The following is a 21399-nucleotide window of genomic DNA, read 5'->3' on the forward strand; positions in this document are numbered from 1 at the left end:
TTAATTAAAAGTCACTGGGGAAAAAAAAAATCTTGGGGAGCTCTCGGCAAAACTGGATCAAAAGGGACCTATAAACGTCACATTTAATATTCTGTTACGGCACGCCTGTGTCCGTGAGATGAGGACATTGGAGGAGGGGGTCAGCGCCCAATAAGACTGACCACTGGAATATTAAAATCGAACCCAGGCGACTCTGCCCAGAGGGTGCACCAATCCCGCAAGAGACTGGAGTGAAACAGTCTCGCCAGTCTGGGGTCAAAGTGTCAGCCCCCCCCCCCCAAACCGAGGAAAAGCCAAAATTCTTTTCTTGTTGTTTTGTTTTGTTTGTTGCTTTTTGGGTACATGCAGTGCCACCAGCCGCCCGGCTAGTTGATGAGGCCACTTGCGTGCCTGTCATGCAAATCACTATAGAACAGTGAGGGAGGGCGGTAAAGGGAGAGGGAGAAAGAGAGAGAGAGAGTGAGAGAGAGAGAGAGAGAGAGAGAAAGAAAAAGAGAGAGAGAGGGAGAGAGAGAGAGAAAAAGAAAAAGAGAGAGAGAGAGAGAGAGAATGAGAGGTGTAGAGAGAGCAGAGAATGGGATAAAGGTGTGACCTTAAGGAATTCAGCTCTATGCAGTAGTGAGAGTGGAAGAGAGAGGGAGAAGAGGATAGAGGGACAGAAAGAGAGAATGAGAAAGGCAGAGGGAGAGAAAAGAAAGAGGGATAAAGGTATGACCTGAAGGAATTCAGCTCTATGCAGTAGTGAGAATGGAAAAGAGAGGGAGTGAGAGAGAGAGATAGAAGGGACAGAAAGAGACAATGAGAGAGACAGAGGGAGAGAAAAGAACGAGGGATAAAGGTATGACATGAAGGAATTTAGCTGAGACACTTTTTTCCGGTTCTTATATTTCAAGGTCTACAGTCACTGAAAGTACCAACAACAAAAACAAAAACATTGTATGAGAAAATGTAACTTCATGACTCAAGGACACAAGTGCCATAGCAGTAACTGGATCTGAATGCCCCCTGGAAAAGCTGGGTTATTCAGTTGCGGTTTGTTTTTCCGAGAGCCGACTCTATTGACATAGACGTTTTCTGAAAGTTAAGCATCTGGAAAACAAGGCTACCCCTTCAACGGCGCCCAGGGAAAGAGGAAGTCCGTCACAGCCGATGCGCCTATTTTAAGATCGTCAGCGGGCCTGACGTCACACCCCTATGGCGCTGAACCACGAGGGCAGCGAATGCCGGCCCAGGAAATGTGTTACTGTGTGACGCTTACCACCACTACCCACAATCCCTTGCACTCTAGCTACTGTAATGCTTAGGGGACAACAGGCTGGTCCAAGCCGTGGTGCTGAATCTGGCCCTACCTTGCTGGGGATTGGGGATTGGGGATTGCAAGGGGTGGAAGGGTAGGGGGGTGGGGGGTGGGGTGTGGGGAGGAGGTGTGTGAAGCAAGAGTGGGCTCAGATGAGGACACTGCAAAGACGCTGGCAGATGATCTAACATCTATTGACAGCCCTGAAATCTCACAGCCTTTTCAGATGAGGCCAGGGCTCTGCTCCAGGCCAACAAGTCACGCTTCCCTGACGTTTCAGCACCGGATGGCCAGTCGGCGGACCAACATGCTCTATTTAGCAACGCTGATAAGCAATTCACCTTAATTTGCATGATGCTGACATGCTTGCTGTCACACTAACAAGTGCAGTCCAAGTAATTGTACATTCTATCTGTACAGGTAATCATAAATTCTTGGTTTAGTAACTGCACATCAATAGACGGTTTTTTTGGGATATCAGGTTGATATCCCAAAAAATCAAGGGAGACAGCTCTATTGATTCTACTGCATGGAATATTCAGGTGGTTTTATTTACCCTTTTTGAATTTATTTATAGAACAATGTTGGGCCTTCCAGTGCTTTTGCACTTTGTGAAGTGTTGATCCCTCTGGACTAATACTGCTGGACAGCTCAGATCAAAAATTTGTAGGGATAGTGGAGCTGTAGGAGCTTAGATGTGGGACTGATTGGTCATTGACCCTTACCAACCATTACCAAGTACAAAGCATTTTGAACTATATAAACAAACATATCATACACACACACACACAGAAAGGTTTTTATCACACTTAATTTTCACACTAGTAGCTAAAGCAGAAGAAAGAACGGACCTAAGGACAGAGTGTCTTTAAAACTATGAGAACGCACAAGTGGCCGCTACAGTTTGCCTTTTTAACAATGACGTGTAATATCACTACCTAGAGCAGACAGGACTTTCTCGTCACTTCCCCTGAAGCCTGCACTTAAAATAACCATCACCCAACTCTCCGCCTCTGGGTCTTTCTGTCCAATCAATGGAAAATTGAGTGGAGGGGAAAAAAAAAACGGGAGCTTAATTGTGCCAAAAGCGTAATTAGACCTTGCTAAAATACTTGCTTGGGAGGAAGATATTTTTACCTTGACCTTTTCAGTTAAGAGGTGGGCGGGAAACGCAGATACCCACTTGCGTGCCAGATGCGTTATCTGCTGGTGTCGGGAGTGACAATGCCATGGGAGACCTTCCAAGGCGCGCAGGAACCCCACAGAAGCCACGGCAGGGCTTCACGACCCCAAAACAGGTTGACCCAACATGTGTTTTGATATTCTTTGTTGTTGTTGTCGTTTCTCTTCTTTTGTATTACAGCTCTGTCTAGAATAGTAATGTATGGAAATTGATGTATTGCCTCTTGATACAGTGCCATTTTACGCACTGTTTTTTGAAACCACTTTGAGGGATTGCTCACAGCTTATGTCTCTGTTTAACACAGGGTTTACACATAAGCCACTGACCTCCATCTGAAAACAGCAGGAAAGCAGTGCATTTTTTTCCAGAATTTAAGTTTACTCCGTTTCTATTTGTTCAAATTTTACATTAACATCTTTTAAGCACGCATAATTGTATATCCACTTAAATTAGTATTGTTGGATGTAAAACTTTTTAAATCAAACACGACTTTATTATGTAGATATGAAAAGCACATTTGTTATGTGTAGTAAATGGAGGAAATCCATCAATGTTGCCAAATGCCACTGATAATAACACGGACCTTCTATCATGTAATATTTCATTACTGCAGGCAGATCAAACCACAAAATATCAACTTGGCATATTTCTCATTATCAAACCAGGGAGAAACATACTTTGACTTGAATAAGGACATAGTCTCTGTCCTCATTCAAGTCAACATACCCATTGTATATTCAACGTATTTCCAACACTGGCTATTCCCTGAGATGCAAGTGAATTACTTTGCATTGGGCAACTAACAGAGTCCCAACCCTTCGCTAAAAACCTGCAACATTCAATGTCCAAGTCCAATGTCCAGTTCCCCAACTGCAAATCCATTGCCCTTGTTTCTAGGGCTACATTAACCAATTTAAATACACGTCAAACCAGTTAATCACGAATGCTAATGACAGTGATATGTAATGGTATCAAGAACAAAATGTGGTCATACCTGGAAATATTACGAATATTTGGCACGATGAAGAATAAAATTCATTCTGCATGCCATACAAGGTGAAAAGTGAGCTGCCTTTTCAATGTGCAAACAGGATTTCACTTTTCATAACCAACAGCTCTCATGACATTGAACAGGCATAAAGACGCGCCCTAACGAATAAACCCGGTCTGCTAATCTGCTAAACGGCCGAAGCGCCGCCCGTTATGGTTTTTAAATGAAGGTGCTGAGAGCAGAGGCTGCTGGGAAAACACGGTAAATGAGAGGGGCTTAGGCCGACACTGATTGTGAAGATCACTTGTATCCCTGCAGTAACCATGCAACAGGAGCTGATTTATCTATCCAACGAAGCTAATTGCGCGTAATCAGGATTCCTACCTGCTCACCGTTCAGTAATCCTTCCTCTAAATGTCAAGACTGTCACTTCTCTCCAGCTTCTCCCCAGCTGAAGACTGCCAGAAGATAACTGGTAATTGGCATGCAATTATTTGATTGGATCCACTCCAGCTGACCTTTCCAACCCCCAGCCCCCAGCCCCAGCCCCCAGCCCCAGCCCCAGCCCCCCCCCCCCCCCCCCCCCCCTTAAATGACACCACAATTGCTGGTTGTAAATCCACTGAGTTACAAACAGATACAGGCAAGTCTCATAGTTGGACATTTTACTTACTGCTGTCTGGTTCACCAGTTCATTTCACACTCAATTTGTCTTGAATCACAGTTGAGCAGTTGATATGACTGGCAAAGTTGCAAATGGAATTTACACATTATACAGTATACACACAGTGCAGTTATAACTTGTCAGCAAAGCTGACATTATAAGATATACATATATAAATATTCAACTACAGTTTACATTAAATCACTCATTTCATTTATAAAATTAACCCTGCCAGTATTTTTTTTCATTTTACAATTTACAGCACACATATATTGAATGGGATGGTTTTTCTCTGACTTTTTCAAGTTCTTGTGGCCTCAGATTCTTTTCTAATACCACCATTTTATTACACACATCAAGACGCACATTCAAAATCTGGTTCTCATTTGTGCACACATGCAGCACTGTCTGTATTGCCACCAATCCCCCGTCATCTTGTGCAGTAATTCAAGTTTAGGCAAGATGTTGAAATAAAATGTCATTTTCTAGCTGAGATGTGTCTGTATCCCAGGAGCTGCTGTTTCTGCAGCTAGTGTGGGCTCCACATGAATACTGTCCTTCGCTGGACCCTGTAGTTGAGGTTTCTCATCCGCTGCCCTGTGGTCAGCACCCACAGCTTCACAGACGCTTGTGAATCCTTGCTCCCTGAAAATACAAGGCACATTAGCCAACTGCCCACAAGCTTTGCTTAATCTTTCAGTGGCCTCACACACACACTCATCCCATCACTCACTTCAAAAGCTGCTCCAGTTCCCTTTTGACCTTGGTGACGACGGGCGGGCCCTGATACGTCAATGAAGTGTAGAGCTGGACCAATGAGGCTCCGGCACGAATCTTATCCAAGGCATCCTGCCCGCTGGCCACGCCCCCCACCCCGACGATGGGCACCTTCCCTGGAGAGATGGGGAGGAACCGAGAGAGGGAAGGTCACTTCTGTCACGAGCGGGCTCCCAGGCACCGAGCCCACAGTCCCATTAGGGACCTGGATACCCACCTTTCGTCAGACAGTACATCTCCCGCACCGTGTGGGTGGCCATGTCCCGGAGAGGCCTTCCGCTGAGCCCCCCAACCTCGCCCTGCTGGGAGTCCTTCAGCTCATCCGGCCGGGAGACCGTGGTGTTGGAGACGATGACCCCATCCACTCCGAGCTGAAATGCAGGAACAGAGCCACGCTGTAATACTGTAAGATAGTACACCATAATCGCAAAGATATGAAGATCAGAAAATGACAATACTATACTATACTATCTATACTAACACAATCGCACACACACACACACACACACAGATGGACAGATGTGTTCTGGAGATCTGGAGACTGACAAATGTGTTCAAAATAAGGCAAGAGGAAAAAAAACACACACTCATGGGTTATAAGCACTGCTGATGTTCTTCAGTACAAACACACACACACACTGAGCTGATTCACACAAACCAAGAGGATTCCAGCAGGCAACAATTCAGCCCAAAATAACACAGAACTGCCCGGTGGTCAAAACTACTTAACTCTCTTCCTCATTCAATAAACATTCTCAAAAAAATATATATGTGAAGTGGCAGTGTAGCACTAGTGTAGTTCAGTGTGGCGTAGTGGTAAGGAGCAGGGCTCATAACTGAAGGGTTGCTGGTTCTACTCCTTGCTGGGGCACTGCTGTTGTATTGTAAAATATGTATGCCAATATGGATATGATCATCTACTAAATAACGATAATGTACTGTACATCATATTGACCATGTCATGAAATGGGTAGTGAACCGGAGATCATAGAAGCTTTATTGGCATGTACCTATGACACATGCAAAATGCTGGAATGTTGAGAAAATTTTTCTGTTCTGGTTTTGTGTCTGCTAAAAGCCAATAATTTAATATACTGTAATGTAACATGCTCAGGACTGCAGGGGGTACCAGCAAAGTTATATTACCATACTGCTGTAAAAATCCCCACTGAGCCTCTGGGTCCAGCTGGTGGAGGGATGTCACATTTACACAGCAGAGTGCTTGTTAGCAATTAGAAAGCCTTTACTTTTGCACTCAAAAGCCGACCCCACTCAGTCAATCACAAAAACACCACTGCAATTTACATGCCCACCGGAATGACGAAAGAGAAAAGCATGCTTTTCTACCAATTACTCTCATCACACGCCGCCACTTAAAGAGCACATACCAATTTCAGATGCAATCGGCTTGGTGGACGTGCAATGTTAGTGCAGGAGTCGTTTCTGCTCTCGATAATTTTAAAGTTAACAGAAAATAGCGGTGTTACCGCAGGGGGTTATTTTTTCGCATTCTGTCAAGTGATAACAATTGTGTTCCATAGCTGTGTTCTTTGACGCTAACCTGCCTGGTGACAGAATTAGCTCTCTGATTCACAACCTGGTGGGATTATTAGGGGAAAGTTAGCTAAGTGAAGTAAATGAAAGCTGGACCAGAGGCGCGATCAGGCACTTTAAAATCAGCCAGCGAGTACACGGTTTCACGACAGCGGAGAACACAGACATCGAGACGAAGAAACGGGTATTACATCCTGCCAATGGGACAGGTGGAGTTTCAGGACTGAAAGAAATGAAACAATGAGGTGAGTGAACTGAAATTACAGGATGTAAAAAAAGGTGAGTGGACCCACCATGGGAAACGTATGTGTTAGGTGAACTGACGTGTGGCATGAAGTGGTGAATTGATATACAGTATGACAAATATAAGCAAGTAAAAAAATAAATAATTCTTACTCGCTTGTTGGATGTGAGTCTGGCACATAAGCAGGCTAATTAAATCTAGCTAACAGAGTTGGAAGGGTAGAAGACAATGCTATTAGTATGCAGTGGGCAGAGCTTATGAGCATCAGTCTGCTGACCTCAGAGATGACATCAGCAATGTCCTGCTTGTCCTGGGCGGTGAGGTCAGGGGCAATCTTCACCAGGACCGGCGGCCGTTGTTCACACTTCAGGGCGTCCCTCTCTTTCAACACCTACACACATACACGCAAGTATGCACGCACGCACGACCACACAGATGCACACGCGCACACACACGCACAGACACGCACACACACACGCACACGCGCACACACACGCGCACACACATACACAGATGACAAGGAAGAAGAGAGATCTACACTCACGTAAGGAGACACCCAAAAAACCTAGACAGAACCATGACAGACAGGCATGCAGACATGTGCTGTTGAGAACGCACACTCAGATATACAGGTACGACCATCACCAAGCAACAACAAAATGAAGTGTCCCACAGACTCCCCCACACGTTTTGCAATGAGGTATCGATTTTCTCCTTGAGCAGAGACAAACAATTTGTCTCAAGATCACCAAGTTCATGGGAATTGGCTTGATTGATGTAGGTTTACTACAGAAGGGTCCAAAGGTATTTGGCTTTTCATCAGCAAAAGTTTTTCCCTACAGTAAAAGTGAAATGGCCTTCAGAGAAAGAAATGAAAATAGCTAGAAGTAAAACTTTGTAACAATAGATGAAATTTCGCTGATGTGCCACATTCTGCTACAAGTCTAATAGTTCAGCATGTAGTTGAAATTTCAGGTCACATGCCTCAGTTCAACTCGTTACATTTCAAAAATGAGAGCAGAACACCATCAAAATCAAATTATTTTTTTCATGCAATCTATTTTAAAGTGAAAGCTGTAACTTAACTGATTCAAAAACCTAAACAGAAATTTTTATCTCAGTTAACCATTGCAGAACTCAAATATGATCCAATAATCCATTTACGCACACTACTGACACTGACACACTAATACTAGTGTATTAGTATTATATTCAGTTTCACTGTCTGCAGCTTCCCTAGACATACAATTGTACTGCAATTGTACACATTTGGCTACAGCACCTGAAAGACATTATTCAGTCCTATAAAGTCACTCTCTCATGCTGGCTTCAAGAGGCTTCTTTAAATTAGCTGTAAACATTCCAAAATTAGTGTTTTGGTATCATGGTTTAGACATCTACTTAGATATGATATGGATAAACCTAGTGTTTCAATTGAAATTGTCAAATCATCTTCAAACAAAACACTGCTCTAAAATGTTGAGCCAGACACGACACCACAGACAGAGATCGACCACAAATCTGTGTTCCACCCTTTTGGTATAGTCAGAGGTCTCTGATATCTGTCCTTTCGAAACAGAGAGGCAGAAAAATCCACTGAAATGAAACATGAAACATCCTTGCATTAAACAGCTAAAAGATACTGTGAATAGAAGTCAACAGGTTTGGAACAACGGAAGCCAGCAAAGTCTATAAATCTATATCATATAATCTATAAAAAACAAATCTATAATATATAGCCTGTGAACCAGCTGATCATCAAGGACAGCGAGTTGCGCCATCCAACCCACTGTGTAAAATGTTGCATGAAATCCATACTGTGATACAAGTAATTTACACTAGGCCAGCTTCTACCTGAACACCGTGGCCAAGCATACGAAGGAACAACATGATGTGGCTTTGTGTCACTTTCTCACCCTGTCCAGGAGGCGGCGCAGTTCCTCCTTCCCCTGCAGGTCCCTGAGCCCGGGGGTGTTGGGGCTGCTCACGTTCACCACCAGGTAGTCGGCCAGGGGTCCCAGCGTTCGCACGCCTTCCGTAAAATCAGCCACTGCATCCTGGGTTAGTTTGTTCTTGCCCAGGTTGATTCCCATGGGCTGGCCGGCTGAAAGGGCATTGCAACAGGTGTCATATCAAAGATGGGATTCGCTAACGCTATTTGAAAACTGCTTAGTCTTCCTTCATAGGCAAAATGGCGCAAAGTGGGTTGCGGAGAGGATGATGGGAAGTGAAGTCCAGAGATTGGACAATGGCTGCATACTTGAGGAGCTCCTGACATCTCCTCCCATCAGCCCCTGCGCAAAATGTGTTGTGACGCTCCATACTTTAGAACAAAGCACCAGCTTAAAGAGATGGAGTCTGCCACAGAAAGCACTAAGCATAATGAGTTCCACTCGAGACTACACTGCCTGAAGAAATCAATTTACATATGAACGATCCACTCTACAGAACATCTGCCAAGCAAAAAAAAATATGTATATCTGAAGCGGGCGTTTCTTTCAGATGTGCCACCGGATAATCAAAAGGATTCTGAGCATGGGCCAGCCTGAGCCGAAGCAACATGTTACCATGTGTTAGCTGTAACTGGGTCGCCTCCCTCTTCTTTAGCCTCTCCTGGACTTCAGCTAGTCCACAGCTGTTGAATCCATACCTTAAACACACACACAAATACACGGACACACACACAAAGTGCATGTACAGTCAGCCTGAGTTCAATTACAAAGAGTAGCCTCTGTCAATATCACTATAGGCAATAACAGTATATATAAATATATATATATATATTTTTTTTTTTTTACGTTTCCAAATATTGGTGTTATTTTGACTGAATAGTCTGAGTCGGGCAAGGACAATTTTCATTTCCTTACTGGTTCAATGCTACAGACGTTGCATGATGAAAGGGATGCAATTTTCTCTTAAAAAATCAAAAATCTGCCTGTTCAATTTTCTGGCACGGAATGGCTTTGAACTTGCACGAGCAATTTAATGCAGACTATGCCATTATGGGGAGACTGTGTGTGTGTGTGTGAGAGAGAGATATTGCTGTATAATAAAAGTATTTTGGTTCACTTAATCTATGACTCTTGCAATGAAATAGCCTGTCACAATTTTTACTCCATGACAATCCAGACAGGACAAGTTGCTGCTCTTATTGTTGCACAAACAGCTGAGGTCTGGAATGGTTCAGTGACTGTCAGCACTGGATTATCAAAATGGATTTTATTTTCCAATGGTTTGTGACAGTATATATGCGACACACTATTATATTTTATACAGTACTTTTCTTTTAATAGTTGAGAACTGAATTAATGCTCAGACTGACACATCTGAACTTTTCATGTAGCAGATTTGTCCTTGTGACTGTGTTTAGGGGACTTGTACAATTACCAGTCAATAGTTTGGATTAACCTATTCATAGAAGGGTATTTCACTATTTTTACTATTTTCCACATTTTAGAATAATAGTACAGACAACAAGCTATGAAATAACACAAATGGAATTATGCAGTGACCACATTTTTTTAAACAAATCAAAACCAAATCAAAATCTTTTATTTTAGATTCTTCAAAGTTCCCCAAAATACTTTTAAAAATAACTGGCATCAACTTCACTATTTATATTTGTCTGTGAAACAAATTTGAAGCATTTAAGCATAAGGCTTTAGATCAAAATGTCTTTGAAGGCATGTTTCTGATTATCTTAATCAGGTGCATCCAAATGTTTGACTGGAACTGTACATGCATATTAAGACAGTTATAGCAACGGCTTCACCATACAAGGCAGAAAAAGGGTTAAACCCAGCATGACTTTCCTCAAACTCACCACTTTATTTCTGCGGTGCAAAAGGTACTGAATTTGCCATTCAAAATATTCAACAAAATGCCTAAACACGCCCACTCACCTGAAGTGGATACAGAAGCACTACATTTAGATTATATGAATCACTCACCTAATCATAGCTACTCTAAAACACATAAATGGTATTCTATCTTGCCTGCAGGGAAATTGCGAATCTTCCCCTTGAGACTGTTAATCGGCTGGTGTTTTTCATGGATGTCACTGAATCACGTCAGACTGCCAACCTTGTGCATTTCACATGGGCCATGCTTTCCCCTTAATAATGGTAAAATGTATTCAAATTGTATGAAGATCCACTCAAAGATGCGTGAATAATGAATTCCAACAAGCCCTGACATTCTGTAAAGAACAGTGGGAATCTCATTCAGGGGCAAATATATGCACACTCCATGTAGGAAAGGAAAGGCGGAGGAGGTGTTGGAAAGTTATATGAATACAAAATCAATCTGGTTACATGACTGAAATCATTTAAAAACTTCATTTAGCATCCTCCTCATTCATTTTACAGAAAAATGCTGGAAGTAAAAAAACTCATTTCACTCACTTCATTTCGAAATGCACCCCACTGGTTTTGAAAGATTTGACTGCTTGGGGGAGACAATTTAAGGCTGCAGACGTGATCCACAAAATCGTCCAGCTTTGGCTTGACACGGCATCCCCTATGATGCCATCAAAGAATGACCATCTATCTCAACACAACTACAACAGAGTCTGAAACGTGCATATAGCTGAGCATGTTTGCCATGGTGACTAATATAGTGAAGAGTGTTGCAGCAGTGTGGTGCAGGGAAAAAGGCTGAAAGGTTGCAGGTTCGATTCCCCACTGGGGCACTGCTGCTGTACCCTTGGTCAAGGTACTTATTGAACAATTGCCTCAGTAAGTATCCAGCTGTATAAATGGGTAAGATGTAAAGCTGTAACCCCTGTAAGTCCCTCTGGATAAAAAAGTATGCTAAATGCCAATAAGGTAATGCAATGTAATGGAATTGCCTGTATGCATGCGGTGGTGCTTGTACCTGTTGATCACCGCCTGGTCAGCAGTCAGCCTGAACACCCGTGGTTTGGGGTTCCCCTCCTGGGGCTGTGGGGTGACCGTCCCCACCTCCACAAAGCCGAACCCCAGCCGAAAGAGCCCGTCCACGGCCTCCCCATGCTTGTCGAACCCGGCTGCTATCCCCACTGGGTTCCGGAACCGACGGCCGAGGACATTCACTTCCTAAAGGGAGGCACGCGCACACATAAACACACACACACAAGGACAGATACATGAATCTCTGCTAACTAGGCACGTGCGGTGGTCATTCCTTGATATTTAAGACTAGATGACTGGTTCAACGACCGTCTCCCACACATAGTCTTTGTAACATAACGACGACGAGGAAATATTGAGGACATTCATTTCACTCTTAGTTCATATGAGCACAAACTAAGCCTTGAAACACAACCCCCGCCTTGGACTGACCAGCGAGGGTGGGTCCTGGTACCTGCTCCGAGGTACCAGGCCCAGACTGATCATCCGAACCGCCAGCACGTGCGCCGTCTCTGGTCCCACAATCCTCTGCAGCGCCGGCATGAGCTGGTTGGCATAGAAACGCTCATCTCCGACGGCAGTGAGGTAGGAGACAAACAGGATTCCGCCAGAGCCTATCACCTGTACTGCCTCCTTTATGCGCTTCTGTAAGAAAAGAAAGAGGAAGGTGAATGCGTTAAATGGTGAAATGTAATTCCTTACAGCTGCTTTATGAAACGCGACAGCCGCGATAGCGCAGTCGCGATGATATTTCGAACAGTGGCGAGCTTTATCCGTTTGGCTTTGCGTCTTGTAACATTTTGACACTAACATTTTTAACACAGGGTATATTTAAGACTTAAAGAACTGAATTTTATTTTTTCACCAGCTTTTATTCAATAACCCTCATATAAACTACGCGAAGTAAGGATGGTCTTGCTTTTTTAACTTACTTTTGCCGTACTGTGTGCTAGTAAGCTAGCCAGTGAGATTTCATTAACCTGGTAATAACAAGTGGGCTAACGTTACCTACCTAGCAAGACACTGCGTGGACAGACAACATTACTAGCTGTACAGATAAACAGACAACCATGTACCGAATTATGTGCAAGAACGACTGCCACACACCTAGCTAAGGTTAACTTGTTTGTTAGATAACTTGAAAACTAGCTCACCACCCTTCAAGACAAGTTACCAATCTTGTAAGCAAGTATGTCAGAACGTTTCAACTGCACCGTTTCAAATCTAGTTGTTTTTGACAAGCCAAATACAAGGCTAAGCGTCTGTTAAAATGTGTATTCACATAAGTTCTAACGCTGGTTACCTTCAGGAGTCCCGCCATGACTCTTTATGTCACATTGTGTAACAGTGGAAGCAGTGCACACGGGCAAGCGCAGAGCTACTTCCTGAAGACGATCTCGCGATACTTCACAGGCATGTTGGTAATAGGAGTTTGGTGACGTTGTAATCGTGAACGTGGTGAATTGGATGCCCTGTTCCAATCTCCAAGATGAGATCCACAAAAAATTCGATAACACAATAAAATAATATAAAGGGGGTGCCCACGGTGAATTCAGACAGTTTCAGCGTTGTCAGCGTAGGGGGGGGGGGGGGGTTATTTCAGTGATGCTCCAGCTGTCAGGTTGTGAAAATAATTCATTCAGCTGGTGTAGGAGAAAAACTTTTTTTTAAGCAAAAACCTAGAGTAACTGGCCCTTATACATATAACAGCTGGGCTTCTAACTACAGCACCCTGTGAAACCTGCAATGGATGCTGTATTTTTAGCTCTTTGCTAAAGTTACTTTCCAACCCTTTTGACCTTTATTTATGTAAAGTCCCTTTTTTTGGTCCTTTGCATGCTGTCCGAGTTTCTTTAGTGATTTTCCTAATGAAGTGGGCACAGATTCATTGTTGTCATGGGGAAATCTCACCAATTTGCCTGAGACAGGCAGAAGCAGCCTTTTTCCTCCCTCAACCATGCTGAAGAAAGATCAGTGTGTCTGCCACAGCTTAGAACCAAGAACAAGTCACTCATGGCCTTTCCAAACCTGTTTTGTCTCTCTGTCCTCTTTTGGATCCCAGGGACTGTGCTGTCTGAGGCTAATGTCTCCTGTGATGAAGGGGTGGTCCAGTTTAGGAACGCCTGCTATGAGTTTGTCCAGGAGCCCAGGAGCTGGTCTGAGGCAGACAAGTATTGCAGGGGAAGAGGAGGCAAGCTGATGCAGGCCCTGAACTGCGAAATCAAAACTTTCCTAGAGAAAAACATAAAGCACGCCCGGAATCAGTCGTGGTGGGTGGGACAAGGCTTGCTGGGAGAGTACAGGGTTTCTCAAAAACCGGCCTCAAATGGTGAGTTCAGTCAGTCGTCTGGGTTGATAGGATTAATTCTTGTTTAATTACCTTCAAGCTTTCATCTTCACTGGTTCACTGGAAGTTTAAAAGGCCCCCAAGATGTCTGTTTGTCTGTCTGTTGGGGGAGGGGATGGGGGGGCTGTATGTTTATATGTCTGTCTTCTTTGAAGACCCCTTCTGTGAGAAAGTTCAGCGTGTGACTTGGAACGTTCAGTGCTGGAATGTGAACTTTGATTTTAAAGTTAAAAATTACATAGATAACTAGACAATGCCAAGATTCCATCCATATTTCAGAATATATAACCCACCACCTAAAATGAATAAACAAATAAAAACCTCAAAATGAACAAAAACCGAAAGTCAGGAATATTCAAGTTCCAATCTCGAATATCCATATTTATGTGAATCATTCATGAGAATTATTCATAACTGTGTGTTTTCACAATTTTATTATGCAGTCATTGCTTGGTTTGCATTTGTGTTCCCTGTTAATCCAAGCCATATAAGCCTGTTTGTAGGTAGTGATTATATATTATGTTTAAACATGTTAGTGATGAAAAAAAGATAAATCCTAAAATAAATCCTAAAACCTAGGGAGTGTGTTGCTTAATTCATGGCATAGAGTTTATTTTAACTGATTTATTTTAACTGTAGTATTAAGAAATTAAATGGTGGCAGGAATGTTTCCTTCATTTTTTCCCCTGTGGAACAGTCGCAAACCTTCCATTGTAATTGGTTTAAGCCCCTCAGCTGGCTCTGGAAATTAATTTTAATTAATTAACTGATAAAGTTGAGGAATCATAATTAAATGGCTCAGTTCAGCATGTCAACGGTCTTTGCTTAGCTGAAAATCAGCCTTATGATAATGTAAAGCATATTGTTCTCATTTGAGATGTAAAGAAAGCTGACATTAGTGTGCTAAAGAGTGGTTGTGCTTTTGGCAGTGTCATACTTATTTCCACGGGTTCATTTCTACTTCTTACTAACAACTCAGCCTTGCTGAATGCAATCCCAGGCAGTGTTAACACACTCCTTTCCCTTACCCAGTCTATTAAATGAATAATCACTGTATCCAATGGCTCTGTCATATCGATTATGCTCACGTTTTTGTATTATTTGTATCATATCAGAATTTGCATACTTTCAGTCGCATACAGTTATAAAGAACTAATCTAACCTAAAGCATAATGTCTGTGACAGCCTTCTGCCACATACACAGTATTTGAAAAACATAAAAAGATTTAGGGAGGAATACAACTTTTACGTTGTTATTTTATTTACGTATTTCATGTTTTTGCATATCACATACAACTAAAATACAGGATAAACTGAAATTTGAGGTAATATGAAGCTGTCTTATTTGTGGTTACGTCAGAAACGTGGGAAGCAACTGTCCCATCTGTAGGGCCACGGGCTGACCAGGGTGGCAGCTCCAGGAGCTCCACATTTCCATTGGATTTCCATGCCTGTGTCCTTCCCTCTCCCCGTCTGCTTTGAATGGGGTTTGCCTTGTCATGGCATGCCTCTGTGCATCAGTTTTGGTCGTGGCAGGGAAGTCATTAGTGACTTTGAGGCTTGAGACTTGAGGCCATTGCAAAGGTTGGGGGGGGGGGGGGGTAGAGGGGATTGTGTTGCATTGTAGTCCACTTCAGAGCTGTTTTCACTCTCAGTCTACTATGAAAATTGTTTCTGCTGATTCCAGGTTCTCAGCTGGGAGGTTCAAGTGAAAGTACAACGGGGAATGGAAACCAAACACTCTTCTGCACCTACATCACCACGGACCCCTCCTTCCAGCTGCTGACCACGCCCACCTGCAAGCTCAAGCGCCTTTCCATTTGTAGATATGGTACTGTACCTGCACTGACTTCCTTACTCTACTCTGTGAAACAAGGGTAGTCTCAGAAAGGCACATGCTGAGTGTAATGTGGCTGGCTCAGAAGTAGTAGGGTTTATGATCTCCAAGAAAAATCAAGTTACTGTGAACACCTTGTAATGTTTGTAAACCAAAGGTCTGCACACACTCTGGGTGCTGTAGACTGCTGCACCATAAATGTAAAGCCAATGTAAAGTCATGCTTACCATCTCAAAAAACACTCATGCATTAAATTTTCATCTGCCTGTTACTGAAGTTAGTTACTGCCTGTCTCATGCAATGACACTGTATGGAAACTGGAGGACAAAACGATGCTTTGACCTCAGTCATTTAGCTGAATGCACTTGAGGCCAACAGCCAGCTTAATCCATGGCATACGTGAGTGTAGCTAATGAAATAAAGGAACCAAAATGAAATGACTTGTGCTTTGGTAGGTCTTTCTGAGCTTCTGATCAGTTGGCTTTATTGAGCCCAAATGACCACACTTCTCACCCCATTAAAGGCCAGTGTTAGAGTGAAGAGAACATGCTCTTCATATATTGATGACAAGGAAGAAAAATCTTTAAACAGGTTTATAATTTTCATTCATGCACAGATATAGTAGAATATAGTCATTATATTGTCACTGTTAATGGTCAAGGTTTACATCATAGCATTTTGCTCATACAGCCATGTCTATGTGACATGGCTGGGTTGTCACAATATGTAGGAACTTTTCTAATGACTATCTTATGCAGATCCGAGTGGAACCAATATGACAGAGGAATCAGATTCACTGGTAAGTAATGAACTATCTCTGCTCAGAACATAAGAGACATGTTGCTTTCAGACTGCTGTTTGATACCAGTGCAGCCACAAGTACAGCCCAGGTTAATACATACAATTCTCCTAGCATTGTTTTGATGCTGCAATGTAATAGCTCCACTACCATGTCACAAACAGGTCTTGAGAATGTTATGCATTGACTGGTTCCTCTGTGAGCAATCCCTGCTTCTTTTGAGTGATGTGATTGCTTTAATAGGAGGAGCAAGAGGATGTCTCTGGAAAAGCCAAAGCAAGAAAGAAAAGAAGTACAGACCAAGGGCAGTTCCTGCTAGGTCAGTGGGCGCATGGCGAGTCAGACATCACAGTCACGCGAGTGCTGTCTTTTGGCTCCTAGCTGAACCTGATTGGGCTTTTCTCTGGGTCTCCCACAGATGCGTCCTCAGCTCTGGCCAATGCCACAAGTCAGCTCCAGGACACTGAATACACAGTTCAGGTCAGGCTCATTGGACAGTCGACTGCAGCACTCCCCAGCCATGGAACTGGCCAACCTGCTCATTCTTTAAATGAAATATTTTGTGTGCCCCAAAATATATTTTAGGCAGGTTCAGAAACATTGTAGATCAGAGACATTGTTTTTTGTAGTTGTTTTGTTTTTTTTGTGGTAGAAGTTTGGGTTCATTGGAAATGTGAGCATACTGTAGATGTTTTTCTTTAATTTAGTCTTTCATAAGTATACATTTTTTTGGAATGTAAGTTTCATAATGCACACAAAGCAAGTCTAATCTGTCATTTCCATGTTCACTGGTTCAGAAATATTACTATGGCAATTCAAGGAGGCAGCACTGCTTTTTTTCTATTTTGTTGTGTCCTTGGCTAAACAAATCTCATTGGCAGATGGATGTTGATCTGTTAGACAAGCTGGAACAGGGGAGGATGCAGTTCACGTTCGAGCAGAAGGTGAATTATATCACTTATATCAACATTTGTATGTACATAGGCCATGTGTTTAATCACTGGGGGTGTAATGTCCTTGCTTGCATTCAGGCGATGAATAGAATATGATTATGATTCAACATAAGCATTTGGCGCACATGAATGCATTTAAGCCCCATGTAAACAGGCAGTAAGCAAACTGAAGTTATTTGTGGACGCACGCAAAATTTGTCAAATACATTTGAAAGGGCCGTCTACTTGTGTTGTGCTTGATAAATCCAATGCAGTATGTTGAGCTCACAAGGAGTCATTCAAGGTGTTTTTTTAGGCATCAATGGCATCAAAAATGACAAAACCTTGTGTAAACGTTTTCTTTCAACCTTGCCCCTACCTTTACCACCCCTCCCCCCACACCGCCCAGATGACATACCTCCAAGGCCTCTTGAATACCACCTTAATGTGCAAACCAGAGACACTGAAGAGCAAGACGGAAACATTCAGCCTCATCTTCCAGTGTGCTGGCGCCATCTTAGCGTACTCCGTCTCCCAATGTGACCAGGAAGACCTCTACCAAAAGCAGGTGAGTGGGCACAGCCAGCCGCTTTAGAGATACGCAGAGGCCAGTTCATTTCTGCATTCACTGCTGATTTAAAAATCCCATTTCACTGGTTGCAGCTGATCGCCTGTTGTGGCCTTAGTGCGAAGATCCGTTATCTGGTATTGCTTGTGACTCATTATGGAGTCTTTCATTCTTCTTTAAAACTGAGCGCCAGAAGAAGATGAGGAGCATAGCATACGTTTTAGGATCACAGCTGCTAGTGTGTCTTTCATTTCCCCTGCACAGAAGTAATCAGCCTTTATTGTAATTTTTGTTTTTAAATAGTACCAAGCCATGTCAGCTCTGGTGTTGAAAATATACGAAGCCTTAAGTTTCTGGATCGGCCAGTCTGTAGACGGGACAACCATCATCCAGAACTCTGTGGCGACCATCTACACGACCAAGTAAGTCTGCGCTTGTCTGGGTTGCCTGAGCATGAACTCCCCTCTGTTTGTCATTGGAATCCGCTCCTGTGGTGGGTTTTGTTACCATGGCACTTCATCCTGGGTTCCGACAGACAGACGCCCCAGAAGCTGGCTAATGAGGTCATTGGGGACCCAGAGAATGGATCTCACATCATCATGCCCTCCTTCTCTGTGCTGGCGTCCTACCTGCAGCAGTACTCCACCATCAATGTGCAGGTGAGGGTACCTCGCTGCGGTGGGGTTCTGACAGGCGGATCATTGTGGGGCGGTGTATGCAATCACAGTATCCCTGTGAGCTCCGCGTCTCATTTGAGTGTAAGACCACTGTCCGTGCCTATGTGTGTGTGTGTGTGTGTGTGTGTGTGTGTGTGTGTGTGTGTTTGTGTGTGTGTTTGTGTGTGTGTGTGTGTGTGTGTGTGTGTGTGTGTGTGTGTGTGTGTGTGTGTTTGTGTGTGTGTGTGTGTGTGTGTGTGTGTGTGTGTGTGTGTGTGTGTACAGTACACGAGTCTTCATGCATATGCATGTATGTAATCATGTATGTGTCTGTGTTTGTGTGTGCCCATATTTATGTGTGTATATATGCGAATGTGTGCGTGTGTTTCTCAGATGTACAATTTCAAAGTGAACCCCTTTCGGGAGGAATCGGATGAGAACATCACGGGCTCAGTGTGCGGTCTGGTCCTGAAAGACGAAAAAGCAGAGGAGGTCCACCTGTACAACCTGTCTGACCCAATTCAGGTACGAACAGAGTCTTTTCCATCCAGAGTCCTATACAAACAATGTCTTTGCAGCGTACCAGTTAGAACTATAAAAAAATTCAAAGATTGTCTCAGAGTAAGAGAGACAGTAAATCTATCTTAGGTCACGTTTTGACCATTTAAATAAGAGTCCAGTTGTACATAATGTGGTGGTAGGTCATTCAGGATAAGAGCTAAATCTCTTCCAAAGCCTGAACTTCTCTCGCTGCAGATTTTTCTGCCACGTCCTGATGCCCCTGTGCCGTCCTACAAGAACATGTCCATCACAGAGAGCACAGCGGTCACCACCTCCTTCAACATCAGTGACGTCCAGCACACGGTCGTCGTGGTGATGGAGCCCAGTGAAAACGTGTCCCTGCAGCTTCTGCTGGCGAGAGGCTTCCTGCCCAACGGCACACACTACCACCACAGCACTGTCCTCAACCACACCGGTACGACACCAGCTGAACCGCACGGTCAAAGCAACCGGCTGCATCCTCACCTTACGAATCCATCTCTCATGCTTTATTATGGAAAAAAATTTTAATCTTCAGCACTTATGAATTTTCCCCTCATACTGATAAAATGTTTATTACAAAAAACTGTAACACGTTCACATCTTACTAATCTGCTTTTTGTCTTTTTAATATGTTTATTACAAAAAAGCTGAAAGTCTTTGTACCTTAAGAATCCACCATGTTTAACTTATTAATTATTGAAAAAATAGCACCACATCTCACACATCTACCACTCATATTTTCACAGATCCATTCTACAAAAAGTACCTTATTTTCATATTTTATTTTTATGTGAGATACACATTCCACAGTGGAGAAGAAGAAATAGGCCTGCCTGCTGCACTTTCCCCTCAGATGCGGCCTCTGATTCAGCGGCCTATCGCTGGCTGGTCACCCCGGACATGTTGAGCTTGGGTAATGGAACATGGTACGTGCAAGCCAGACTGTTAAACTACAGCGGGCAGGAGGAGAGCGTAACGCTGAGGGTCACCACCTTCGCCACCAAGTGCCTGTTCTGGGATGACGGCAGGAAAGATTGGAGCACCTCCGGATGCTGGGTGCGTTACCATCCCCCCCGAAAACCTGAACTCAGACTAATTAGAATTATTTGGTAAAGTTATGACTTTATAATTACATAAATTACATTGAATAAATTATATATTGTGTAAATTTAAATTATATATTCAATTATATAAATCATGTGACTCAGCTTAATTAGGATTTACTTATTGTGTGGCATGTTTCACAGGACTTTCTTGTTTGTTTAGTTGTAAAGGGAGTGTGGTTATCAGATGGCGTTTTTATGATTCCTTTATCATTTTCTTGCAGTAAAATGATTTTACACTACAATAAGTTACAATTTGATCCGTTGATACAGCTGGATATTTAATGAGGCAGTAGTAGGTTAAGTACCTTGCCCAAGGGTACAACAGTAGTACCCCAGCAGGGCATCAAACCAGCAAGTTTTTGGTTATGAGCCCTGCTCCCTACCACTACACCACACTACTGCCCACTGCTGCCCATAATATATAAAAAAATCGTCATTTTTCAAAATCGTGCCAAATACTGTGGTTCTGGGTGTCACCTCCAGGTGGGCCCACTGTCAGAACCCCAGCTGACGCAGTGCCTGTGTAACCATCTGACATTCTTCGGAAGCTCCTTCTTCATCATGCCCAACCACGTGGACCTGACGCGCATAGCCGAGTACTTCTCCACCGTGACGGAGAACTACGTGGTGGTGGTGCTGCTGGCAGTCTTCTTTGGCCTCTACCTGGTCATGCTGATCTGGGCCTGTTACGCCGATAAACAGGCACTCAGAAAGGTGAACCCCCCCCCCCATGGGCATTATGTCATGGCACCCATGTGTCCCATCCTATACGTGTTGTGGACTTTGTTAGGAATCATGACATCATAATCATTAGTGAGTTATATGCTTCTGTCACCTTTGTGCTGATCTGTGGTGATTAGGCAGGCTAACATCTCTGTGGTGGGTGTGGTGTGTCTTGCTTTACCAGTTTATAGACCAGCAGGGCATGGACCACACACACACACACACACACACACACACACACACATATATGTTTTTGATCGTGTCCTTTGTCTTGTGATATTAGAAAAAA

General features: G+C 43.3%; 1 protein-coding gene across 1 annotated transcript; it reads right to left on the minus strand.

Moving 5' to 3' along the window:
- Window positions 1–4366: 4366 nt before the first annotated feature.
- dhodh (dihydroorotate dehydrogenase) lies at window positions 4367–12973 on the minus strand. Its single transcript, XM_036544054.1, has 9 exons — window positions 12903–12973; window positions 12032–12244; window positions 11586–11785; window positions 9278–9360; window positions 8627–8814; window positions 6988–7101; window positions 5130–5283; window positions 4869–5028; window positions 4367–4780 (listed from the first exon to the last, which is right to left on the minus strand). The coding sequence occupies exons 1-9, from the start codon at window positions 12918–12920 to the stop codon at window positions 4621–4623; spliced, it is 1290 nt and encodes a 429-aa protein (XP_036399947.1). The 5' UTR covers window positions 12921–12973; the 3' UTR covers window positions 4367–4620.
- Window positions 12974–21399: the final 8426 nt, after the last annotated feature.

Source organism: Megalops cyprinoides, chromosome 13 (assembly GCF_013368585.1).
Source record: "Megalops cyprinoides isolate fMegCyp1 chromosome 13, fMegCyp1.pri, whole genome shotgun sequence".
Classification (NCBI taxonomy): domain Eukaryota; kingdom Metazoa; phylum Chordata; class Actinopteri; order Elopiformes; family Megalopidae; genus Megalops; species Megalops cyprinoides.